Genomic DNA, 11,586 nt, shown 5'->3' with positions numbered 1-11,586 from the left:
CAAGTGACACAAGGCACCTTTTCAGTGACAAATTCTTGGGGCAACGTTTTGAAAATTTCAGCACCCATGGCTTTACACCCACCCTTCCCCACGGGTGTGGCTGCTTTCCAGCTCACTCTTGTCCTGCTCTCCCCAAGTGCCCAGGCTCCAGGTGGATGAGGCTTTCCCTGGGCTGCTGCCTTCCCTACTCCCTTCCCATTCTCCAGAAGGGTGCCGACCTCAGAGGCCTCCAGAGCAGAGCCTTGCCCACTGCAGCAGCTCCAGTTGGAGGGGGTTCCCCCTACCTCCTGTACCCCAACCCCTTCTTAGAGCAGCAGAGGCGGAAGCAGGAGCCTGCTTTGGAAAATGACATGTTTTTATTGCTATGTTTGCAGTGGCTTTTTAGCACAGTAAGAATGTCCCTGCAGGCCCGCCACCCTCACCCAGCCCCAGCCCTCCAGCCTCTGTCTGGGTGTCGGGGAAGCTTTTCTTGGGTCACTCAGCCGTCTTGGGACTGGATGTGACAGACGTACGTGGGTTAAAGCTGCTACACAGAAGACTGGAGGTGCGGGAAGTGCATCCACCTTAAGCCTGGACGTGGGAGCCGTGTCCGGGGTCCCTTCCGGGGGGCATGCCCAGCCCAGGGCATGGGGTGGGAAGCCTGAACAGGCCAGGTGAGCAGCCCAGACACCCAGGACGGAGAACTGCAGTCTCTTGCCCCACAGACTTGTGGGCAAAGGGACAGCGTGGGGACAGCCCCAAGACCCCCACCATGCACTTTTCCAATCCAGTCTGGGGCTGGGGACTACACACGCACATCCACACAACAGACTCACACACGCAACAGCTCAAAGCTTTTGTTTTGCCTATGAAAGTTAGATCTATAAATTCACACTCCTTGGCTAGGGGCAGAGGGGTAAGGTGGGGCTCACAGGGATGGGAGTGGTAAGGAGAGGATGGTTTGGGCTCCTTCCTCTTTAGAAATATACAAGCAGAAATCTCATTCTCTCAAGTTTTTATAAAATGTGCAAAATACAAGCCTCCATTGCCCAGAGGCACCATTTACATCTGGTATTCACCTTTGCTAAGAGATAGAGATCTATATATACTCTACGTAGTCACGCACGCGTGCACTCGCACCCAAGCTCACACAATTGATATTGGTGGCGATTGGCGCAGGAACCAGAAGGTTCCATTGCTGGCTGGCTCTCTAAGCTTCTATAACAGGGATGGGGAGAGGGGTGTAGCCCAGCTGAAATATTTGCCTTGGTTCTGCTGCCCCTCCCTTGGCTCCCTTCTCCTCTCTCTCCCCCCTCCCATCTCTCCCTCCTTCCCTTCCTCACATTTCCCAAGCTGCCACTGCTGCTTCTGGGGTGAGGGGTCACCCAAGGGTGTGCTGCAGAGCAGAGGCTGGAGAGGTGGGCAGGGGGTGGGCATGGCAGGGGCAGGAGAAGTGCAGCACTGTGGGTTGGGGGTGGGGCACTAGGCAGGGCCTAGGGACCAGCTTGGCTAGGGCTGGAGGGGGAGAGGCATCTATTTTTGGTGGGCTGTGATATTTTTGGCGTTTTATTAAAAATGGAAAAAGTTGTTTTAGTGAGCACTCATGGTGCTTTCTCCCCTCCTCCCCCAGGCAGACCCCAAAAGTGTCAGGGAAAGGCAGGCCCCCTGGAGGGATGGGGTGGGTGGGGCTGAAGCAGGGGCTGCTATGGCTACCAGAGGTGAGCTGGTGATGTGAGCTGGGCTGTCACATGACACTCTCCACCACGACAACCTTGCTGCTCTCGGACACTGGGGTCAGGGTGGTCAGGCCCCTGACATCCGCATCCTGAGCTCGGTACTCCAAGTGGTGGAGGCCCCAGATGGGCTGGGTTAGGTGCTGCCAGCGCTGCAGGAGAGGAGGACATGCTGAAGCCCCCAGGGTCACTGACTTCCTCTGCCTCTCTCCAGTTCCCACTGCCTGCCACCCTAGTTGGGGTCACTCCCTGGCTAGGAAGCAGGCCGGGTTGAATGTTCACAGCAGGGGAGGGGAGGGTGGGCCAGGCGGGAGCCTTACCTCGGCCATGGTGCCCTTGGCCCTGAGGAGGCAGCCCAGGAGATGCAGCGGCACACACAGCATGGAGGACAGCGCGAAGGCCCAGCCCATGGCCTCGCCCCACCACGGGTACACGTAGGTGTTGTTGTAGACCAGCGGCTCATAATACACAACGTTGAAGATGAAGATGCCCTATGGACCAGAATGCTGCGGTTAATGGGGCCCCCACCCTGCCCTGCCTCGCCCCCCACCCCACCCCACCTCCCCTAGCCCTTACCATGCAGACCAGCGGGGTGAAGAAGGACCAGCACCATTTCATCCAGGGGCAAGGTCGGTACCCGATCATACAGGCAATGTCGTCCATGAAGCGGTCCGCTCCTGCGACAGGAGAGGCGGGAGGGCTGAGCTGGAGACCTGCCTTCCCTGCCACCATCCCCCAGCCCAGCCCTCAGCCATGACCTACCATACACCCAGGCCACCACCACGCACTCCCAAAATGCCTGCCAGAGCAGGGTGGTGCCACTGGCCGAGTAGTAGTCAAACAGCTGGAAGACGTACATCCCGCCCTGGGGGACAGAGCCCAGTCAGGGAAGGATGGCGGATGGCCACCAGAGGTCACAGGCAGACCCCCCCACCCCACTCACATCAGTCACCATGGAGAGATCGATGACAAAGCAGAGGGCACAACAGAGGGCCACAGAGATCTCCCTTTGGAAACGGAAGTAGTAGGAGGCCGGGAGGAGGTCGAGGAGGCCGGTGATGAAGCCTTCCACACCTACAAACTGTGGCCAGGGCAGCTCAGGCCGAGCCCCGCACCACCCTCCCACCCCTTTCCTTGCCTGCAGCCCTCACCCTGCCTCCCTCCTGGCTCCCTGTCCCAGAGCTCCATGCAAACCTGGCTGTCGAGACCAAGCAGCAACAGCATGAAGAAGAACAGGGCAGCCCAGAGTGGGGCCACTGGCATCAGTGTGACAGCCCGCGGGTAGGCGATGAAGGCCAGGCCCGGCCCTGTGGGAAAGGTGCAGGCTCTAGACCTTGCAGCTGACGTCCTGCCCTGTGTGCACCCTGAGCCCTGCCTGCAACACTCGCGCCCATGCCCTCTCCTGCTGCAGGAGCTGTGAACCCTGGGTCGTGCAGCAGGGGCTGGGAGGTCCTTTCTCCCTCTGTCAACATTGACAAATCCCAGGACCTGTCCCCGCAGGCCCACAATCTGACAAGTTCCGTTTGAATCCTTGTCACTTTTCAGCATTTATATTGTGTGTTCGTGTACATCATGCATCTGGGTGGCAGTTGCTGCTCTGGAGGCGGGGCTAGGGGTAGGGCCCTACCTGACTCTGCCACCTTGGAGATGTGCACACCCTGCTCTGCAGCCATGAAGCCCAGGATGGAGAAGACCACAAAGCCAGCAAAGAAGCTGGTCCCGCTGTTGATGAGAGCCAGGATGATGGCGTCCCTGAGGGGTGGAGGGGCCAGAGTGGACGGGTTAGGCTGCTGGGCAGGGCAGGGCAGGGCAGGGCAGGGCACCAGTAGTAGGGCGGTGGTGCTTACTTGTAGCAGTTGTTGTTGAAGCGGTTGTAGCTGCCCAGGGCTGTGAGGGCCCCCAGGCCAATGGCGTAAGAAAAGAAAATCTGGGTCCCCGCATCTATCCACACCTAGAGGAGGTACGGCGAGCACAGGCATGAGGGGCCTGTAGGGCTCCCCCGCAGCACCCTGCTGCAGCCTCCCCACCTCCACCTCACCTGAGGGGACCCCAGCTTTGACCAGTCAGGCTTCAGATAGTAAATGATGCCGTCCAGGGCACCAGGCAGCAGCACTCCACGCACCAGCAGCACGACCAGGACCACGTAGGGGAATGTAGCAGTGAAGTACACGATCTGGGGGGCCAGGCTGCTCAGTGGGCGCCATGGCACCACCTCCCTCACACCCCCACTCCCGGCGCCTCCGGTCCCCCTTGCGGACAGGTATGTTCAGAGGTCCCCATTCTCCTCGGAGCCATGGCTCCCACCAGAGGAAGCTAGGGGCAAGGCTGGGCCCTGGCAGCCCTGGCAATTGCAGGGGGAAGCTCTCTGGGCACCTTGTCTGCAGGATGCATGTCATTCGGGAGCAGGTGAGCCTCTGGGAGCTCTCCTCAGTGGGGACAGGAGGCGTGGAGCATGTGGGGAGTGAGGGCTGTGTGCGTGTGTGGGCAGTGCAGGTGTGGGAGGCCCAGGCAGGGAGCAGGGTATTGGATCAGGGCCGGGTCCCCTCCTCTTCTGGAGAGAGGTGGGGGCTGAGCAGGTGGAGAGTGGAACTGGGCCAGGCAGAGGCAGGCGAGATGCGGCCGCCACACCATCTGCCCCCTCTTCCCACATGCTGCTCTGGGGACCTTGTCCCCCAGGGACCTGGCCATGTCCCACAGCTCTAGACACTGTCTTCTTTGTTCAGGTGACTCCCCAGCCTGACCGGGAGCCCCCAGGGGATGTGGCCAGACCTTGCTCTGGGTCCCCAAGGCAAGACAAGCAGGTAACAGATGGTCAGACCAGGTCCACCCAGACTGTCACAAGAGTCAGAGACTGGCAGGAGGGCACCGGTGGGGGTGATGGGCACAGGGAAGGGGCAGTACCTGCCGGGCCCTGGATGTGGAGGGTGGGGAGCGTTGCTTGGCTTTCAGTACCTCCCCCTTCCTTAGGGCTAGACCCTGTCTGGTCACCTCCTGTTGCCACAGGTGTGCCTGGCACAGACATCCAGCTCCCAGGGCTGAGACACCCTCCCCGCTGCATGCCTCTAGTGGTACCTTTCCCGTCGATTTGACCCCCTTCCAGACACAGAAGTAGACCAGCACCCAGCAGGCCAGCAGACAAAGGGTCACCTCCCAGTTGAGGGCCCCTGGCACCTCCAGTCCCCCAGACAGCCTCAAGACTTTGTTCCTAGGGGAGGGAGGGAGGTCCCTTGAGGCCTGTGCCAGCAGAGGATGGAGCCACAGGGTCCACCCCCAGGAGTTGTGGCTCCTTTCTCTCCTACAGCCCAGGGTTCAGCGGGTCCCTCTTTGTCCATCTGGGCTGGGCCTGGAGCCCAAGAGCCCCTGGCCATTGGGAGGCCACTCCCATCCCACCCCACATGCAGCCCCAGCTCCCCCATCTGGTGGGAGTGACCAGGACAGTGATAGGCTGCCGAACCCAAGAGCGAGGCCTGACCTGGCCCAGCCCCTGGGGCTAGCCCCAGGACTCTCTGAGGGCAGGCAGGGTCCAGGTTGGACTGCCAGGCAACACCCTGGCCCCCCACTCAGGGCCATTCCCCTGGAGCCAGGCCATGTGAGGGAGACCTAGGGGATGGGATGGGCTTGGCCCAGAGGTGCCGGACTCACTCCCAGAACTCAATGACAGGGGACCGGCGGTCAGCAAGCTGGTCACAGGTGAGGTTGGCCAGGCTGGCATTGGCACAGTCTTCATGGCGGAAGATCTCCACGCAGTCGGGAGTGTTCCAGGTGTGGCCACATGTGGCCCAGGGCAGCGTGGTGGTGAAGGACTTGACCAGGTAATAGAAGCCCCAGGCCAGCACCATGATGTAGTAGGTGTTGCAGTAGAAGACGATCACCATGGAGGCGTAGCCCAGGCCTGGGGCCGGGGAAGTCCTTGCCATGTGAATTCTTTCCTGGCCACCTCCCTCCACCACCCCTTTATCTCCCGACCCGGGCTGGCAATGCTCCCACCGTCTGTCCTCCTGGAGCCTTCTGTGTGGTGCTCCTGACCCCCCTGGACTCCCCCTTGTGTGAGCCCCAACACTAGGCTGACTCCCCAGCCTGTCTCCTCTCCTCCAGCCGCCCCCCAAACCCAAGGCAGAGCGAGCCCCTCTCCCCGTCCCCATGTGACCAAGTGCTGTTGAGTCTCCAACCTCACAACATCTGGCCCCTTTCTGCGGGTCCCACTGCCACCATGGCGGTTCCAGGAGGTCCAAGCCTCCGCCTAGCCACCCAGTAGCCTCCAGTCCACAGCAGCTGGTGGTGGTGGTCGGTTGGGGGGGCGGTTTCTAGTAGCCTAAGGTAGTGTTGGAGACAGTTGCCCCCGCAGTGGGCAACCTCAGTATGTTGCTCCACTCTGTGCCCCCGCGTCCTTGGGGATAGTAATAGTAGGACCTACCTAGAAAGCCAAGTGTGCTGGGCGGGTCTGCCCCCAGCCCGGCTATGCCTGGCCTGTCCTTGCCTTGTGGAGCTGCCTATGCCCCCTCTAGTCCCCGCTTCCCCAAGTTCACTGTGCAGCCTGAACATCTCCAGGCTCCCCCCTTGAGACTGGGGCGCTATCACGTGGCCCCAGGCCTGGTACTCAGGACAGGAAAAAGATCTCTCAAGTGGCAGCCAGCTGGGAAAAGGGCCGCTCACCTTTGAACAGGGGACAGATGTTCCAGACATTGATGCTGCCGGCCTTCATGAACTGGCCCAGCGAGATCTCCAAGAAGAAAATGGGGATTCCTCCGACCAGGGCGATCAGGACGTAGGGAATAAGGAACACACCTGGGGGTGGAGGGACAGGGTGAACTCAGGGTGGCCCCCAGCCAGGCTGCCCAGGCCCAGCGGGCCAGCCCAGACTCCAAAGGCCCCATCACAACTTCCCACTGGGTGAGTCAGTGTAGGGGTGGCCACTGACTCAGGCCCCAGGTGGAGTCTTGTGGGGGTGGGTTGAGTGTGTTGAAGAGGGGCTACAGTAGCCCCTGAGCCATTGGAGCCCTATTCCCTGGGTGGCAGAGGGGCCCTAGGCCCACAGGGCTTCCACCCCCATGGTCACTTGGGGTGATGGCCATGGAGGACACACGCTCAGACATGCAGGCTGTCCCTAGTGCCGCAGTTCCCTGTTTCAGGCAGCACAGTGGGGTATGTGCGCCAAGGATGGGTGATCAGGCCTGGGGGGCTTGTCCAAAGGCAGGGAGCGTGACTGTCCTGCACTTGGACGCCTGCCTGCAAATGTGAGGTCCAAGGCAGAGGGTGGGTGGGTCGCAGTCTCCTGCTGGTGGGATGGCGATGTGCAAGGACAGAGGGAGACAGGTGTGGGAAGAGGGGCCAGGCCGGCCTTAGCAAGCCCAGGGAGTCAGGCTCTGCAGGAGATAGGCATATAGGCAAGGCCAGACACAGGCCCTGGCCAGCAGGCTGGGGTGAGGGTGGCAGAAGGGCAGGGAGAGCCGGGTGCCACCGCCCCCTTCTCTCTAGGCCTCCTACCCTTGCCCTGGCTGGGCTCCCTCCACTACTCAGAGGCTGAGCTTGGCTGCAACTTGCCTGACTCCAGGTCCCAGCATCCTTCTCCTGACCTTGGGCAAAGGCCTTTGCTCTGGACCTCTGTTTCCCACCCATCACCGGGTCACTTCAGCTTCCAGCAACCCCAGTGCTGTTTTGTAGTCATAGGACACACTCGTGCCCATCGCTGTTGCTAAGCTGGGCCCGGGCGGGCGGGCATGGGACGTGCATGCAGTGTGTCCAGTGGCGGCGCCAGGCGGGCCAGGCCGCAGGCTTCCCAAGCCTGGCTCGGGCACCCAGTGTTCCAGGCCCGGGCCAGAGGGGAGGGGCGGGAGGGCCGCGAGGGGTGGGGAGGGCAGGGGAGGGACAGAGTGGCCCATTGTGTGTGTGTGTGTTCGTGTGTGTGCACACGTGGGGGGCCCACACAATATGCCGCTTGTGTGCCCGACCCGCGGGGGCAGCCAGGGCTCCTTACCTCGCGTAGACCCCGAGGCGCAGGCCTGGTTTCCCACCTCGGCGACCAATCGCTCCTCCCAGCCCGCGAGTCTGGGGGGCAGCCCCGCGGGCATCGCCGGCCCCCTCCCCCCACCCTGCCAGGCACATGACTGCTAGGGGGGTGGAGGCGCCCGGCCCGGCCACCAAGTGGCAGCGGCAGACGAGGGGCGGCCCCGACCCCCGCGTGCCCGGGGGCCACCCTCTGCCCGGACTTCACCTCTCCGCGGCGGCCCGAGGGGTCGGGCGTTGGGGGCCGGCGGCCTGCTGGGGGAGGGGGCCGCGGCGGGCGGGGGCGCTCACCTCCGCCGTTCTTGTAGCAGAGGTAGGGGAAGCGCCACACGTTGCCCAGGCCCACGGCGAAGCCCACGCACGACATGATGAAGTCCATCTGGCGCGTCCAGGTCTCGCGCGGCGGCACGGCCAGGCGGCCGCCGGGTGTCCCTTGCGTCCGTGCTGTCGCTCCCTGGTCAGCCCTCCCGTCGGCCCGGCGCGATGAGGGGGTCTTCCCGTCGCCGGACACGCTATAGATGCTGCCCGGCGCCTTCTTCGCCATGGCCCCTGGCGGGCCGCACGGCCGGGCCGGGGTCGCGGCACCTCGCGGGCGGCGGTCAGGCGGGGGCTGGCACTGGGAGGACCCCGAGGGCGGGACCCGCCGGGGCCGGGGGCGGCCGGGCCAGACGGGGCGGCGGGCGGCGGCGGGGTGTGGGCAGGCGGCGCAGCCGAAGCAGTCCACGAAGCACTCTGGAAAGCGAGCCTGAAGAATCTCATGTAGTGTCGGGGGCCCGGGGCGCAAAGCGGGCGGCGGCGGGCCCGCCGGGCGGCGGCGGCGGCGGCCCCGAGGCTCCTGCCCGCGGCTCGGGCGGCGGCGGCTGCAGTGGCTGCGGCGGCTCCTCGCCCCACCAGGAGGCCCACCCAGCGCGCGGGGCGACATCGGCGCGCCGGCGGTCTGCAAGCGGCGGCCGGAGCAGGGGCCTGCGGCCCGCGCCCCCCGCCCCGGCCGGGGCCCACAGCAGCTGCCCGGCTTGCCCGCGACTCCGGTGGCGGCAGCGGCGGGGTGGCGATACAGCGACGGGGCAGCTCCGGGCGCGCCTCGCCCCCTCCTTCCCGGCGGCGGCGGCTGCAGCTGCCTGGGGCCGCGGTGGCCCAGCAACTCGCCACCGAGGCCTGACTGTCCCTCTCTTCCTGTCCCTCGGCCGCCGCTTAAAACTGACTCTGCAGGATGTCACTATCGCCTCATTCCCACGTGGCCGGCCGGCCTCCCTCCCCCTCCCCCTCCCGCATCCCTCCCTCCCGCCCTCCTCGTCACACTCCGCCCACCTCTCCTCCCTGCCCTCCCTCCCAGAGGGCCGCTCCAGCGGGAGGCCGGATGGTTGCTACCTAGGGCGGCCGGCAGCGCCTCCCGCAGGGCCCCGGGCCGCCCCTCGCCCCAGGGTCGTCGGTCCCTAGTGCGGCCCAGGCTTCCCGGCCGGCCGGCCCCTCCCAGCCCTAGGAAGACGTCCCCCGGGCCCCCTCAGCCCTCCGCCTCCCCTTTTCTCCCTTTCTCCCCGCTCCTGGCAGGCTGCAGCCGTCTCCTCCTGGTATCCCCTCCTTCCTCGAGCTCTGTCCAAGGCTCCCCCAATGGGGGCTAAAGCTTCCCGGCTACCCTGGATCTGGAGGCCGGGACCAGCTCTCCAGGTGACAGGCCTCTGTGTCTCCACAGTGGGCAGAGGCGAGCCTGCCTGGCTGATGAGCAAGGCTCGACTTTGTCACCAAGGCAGAGAAGGGGCTTGGGTAAATGACCCCGGCGGCCCCCACCCCTTGCCAGGCGTGAGAGTGGGTAGGGGCTTCGGACTTGAGGGGACCGGAGCGGGAATGAGGCAAGGCTGCCCCCTGGTGCCTGGCGGGTGCACAGACCCTTCCCCAAAGGCCTCAGCCCTGCGGTCCTGGATGCCCGCCCCCCACCCACCCCGTGTTCCTCTTCCCAGGACCCTCAAGGCCTCCCCAGCAAGAGTCAGCTTGTTGGGCTGCCTCTCCGCTGCCAGCTGAGCAGCTTGTTTAGAATTTTCTAGGGCTAAGAGTAGCCTGGGGGTGGGGTGGGGAAGGAAGGGGTCATTGTCCTGGCCTGGGAGGTAAGGTGTGCCCCCCTCAACCTCAAGCTCCCTGATCTGATAGTGGACACTGCAGTCCCCAGATGGCTCATCCCGTTAAGCTAAGCCCGAGGCCATCCGGCCAGCTTTAGGAAGAAAAGCAGTTCCGGCCCAAGCCAGATTGAGCTTGCTGGGTGAGGGAGGGGCAGTGTGTGTGATTGGGGGAGACAGGCGGTGTCACCTATGCTTAGACTAGGGGTGGTGGGTGGGTACCTTTGAGGTGGCAGGGTCACACTGCTCATCTGAAGTTTCTCACTAGGGTCTTCTCTGGCCCAGCTTTTGACTGAAGCTGGTCTGGAGACAGGGGCGTTAGAGAAGTGACTCATAGATGGCCTAAAGAAGCGAGGCCACTCAAGGACCCAGGACAGAGGGAAGAGGGCTGACCCAGCTGGACTGCAGGCAAACCCCATGGCCTTTGAGAGAACTGAGAAGAGGACCCGGTGAAGTAGGCTCTGAGGGCCTCAGCCCAGCAGGAGTGCGGGGTGGGCGCTTGATGTCAGCAAAGGGAGGATAGTGACCTGGGGGAGGGCCGCTTTGAGGGAGAGCGCAGGCCACTGCCAGACAGCTCTGGGAGCCGCGGGCAGGGGAGACTTTCAGATTTTGCTTGTCCAAGGGGTGGGTGTGGAAGGGAGAGAGAGTGGAGGCTCGAGAAGGATGTAGGAGAGCCGATGGCACTTTGGGGAAGTGACCACTGCTGCAGTTCCTCCTCTGGTGGGTTCCGAGGCCAGGGGCAGGATCATGAGAAGTTGCCACCCCCGACTGCTGCTGCCTCTGTGAGATCAGAGGTGCCCGAGGCAGAGGGCGAGGTGGCCAGGCTGGAGGGTACTGGAGACAGAAGTGAAGGGTGAGGGGCTGCCCAGAATGGCTGCCACTGCTTCACGGACCCTCGGAGTGGGGGCCCACACATCTGAGGGGAGGTTCAGTGGGCCCCCATACCTGACTCCCTCGACCTCCTGGAACTGGGCTCTTCTCTGGGCAGCCACCCCTTCCCACACCCACCTTCTTCCCCACCCCCTGCCAGCCCAGCCTGGGGTGCACCCACTACCAGCCCCTGGGCCAGGCCCCCCGCCTCCCTGCCTCCAGCTGGTCTGGACCTGGTAGTGACTGAACTCTTCATGGCCTGGGCCAGACCCCAAACCGCATTCTCTGAGCAGCCAGAGGAACCCTCCTGAAACACAAATCTAAGCAGCCCCTCCTTTGTCTCATCCCTTCTCTGGGCTTTTCTGTGCCCTGGAGGTAGAACTAAATTTTTCTCCAAGACTACAAGATGGAGTGTGACGGGGCTGTGGCCTCCCAGCCTCAGGGCATTCCCCCTGAGTTTTCCCTCCACGCGGGACCCACAGCCTGGGCTTCCCTTTCTCTGCTGACCTCCAGGACTCTGTCCCAGGAGGCTCCTGAGGGAGGTTCAGGAATCCTCCCCATGTCAGCTACCCTGGGAGCCGCCCCTGCCCAGCCAGGGTGAGCTGGGCCTCTTTGAGCAGTGCATGAAGTTCAGGCTGGTGAGGCTGGAGTTCCCGGGGAACCCAGGACAGAGCTCTGGTCTCTGTCACAGGCTCTGACCTGGGCGGCCAGTGACAGGGTCTTCTGAGGCTGCTCCCATGAGCTGCTGAGCAGTTGGGGGAACGAAGCCAAAGCGATTTCCAGCCCTGGCTGGGTCCTCTCCCACGTCCGAAGGCTTCAAAGCGTTCTCGGGCTTTGTCAAGGCATGTCAGGCTCGGCCTGGGGGCAGCAGCTGCTGGGGAGGGGCAGGGTGG

The 11,586-nt window shown here is 63.7% G+C and overlaps 1 protein-coding gene across 1 annotated transcript; it reads right to left on the bottom strand.

The window, feature by feature from the left end:
* Nucleotides 1-332: 332 nt before the first annotated feature.
* SLC6A8 (solute carrier family 6 member 8) lies at nt 333-8,882 on the bottom strand. Its single transcript, XM_003918457.3, has 13 exons — nt 8,007-8,882; nt 6,366-6,497; nt 5,355-5,604; nt 4,785-4,917; nt 3,751-3,885; nt 3,560-3,663; nt 3,340-3,464; nt 2,907-3,019; nt 2,656-2,793; nt 2,475-2,577; nt 2,289-2,389; nt 2,033-2,203; nt 333-1,864 (listed from the first exon to the last, which is right to left on the bottom strand). The coding sequence occupies exons 1-13, from the start codon at nt 8,635-8,637 to the stop codon at nt 1,724-1,726; spliced, it is 2,277 nt and encodes a 758-aa protein (XP_003918506.2). The 5' UTR covers nt 8,638-8,882; the 3' UTR covers nt 333-1,723.
* Nucleotides 8,883-11,586: the final 2,704 nt, after the last annotated feature.

This window comes from Papio anubis, chromosome X, assembly GCF_008728515.1.
Source record: "Papio anubis isolate 15944 chromosome X, Panubis1.0, whole genome shotgun sequence".
NCBI lineage: Eukaryota > Metazoa > Chordata > Mammalia > Primates > Cercopithecidae > Papio > Papio anubis.
Note: the sequence above shows the minus strand (reverse complement) of the source record. Positions and strands in the feature narration are given on the sequence as shown.

Bases quoted from the DNA above. Each gene is read 5' to 3' on its own strand.
- SLC6A8 (XM_003918457.3), bottom strand. From the start codon at position 8,637: ATGTCGCCCCGCGCGCTGGGTGGGCCTCCTGGTGGGGCGAGGAGCCGC. The intron at 3,020-3,339 runs GTAGGGCCCTAC...CCTTTCCCACAG, and splicing joins CTCCAAGGTGGCAGAGTCAG to GGCCGGGCCTGGCCTTCATC. The intron at 2,794-2,906 runs GTTTGCATGGAG...CCCTGGCCACAG, and splicing joins TGCTTGGTCTCGACAGCCAG to TTTGTAGGTGTGGAAGGCTT.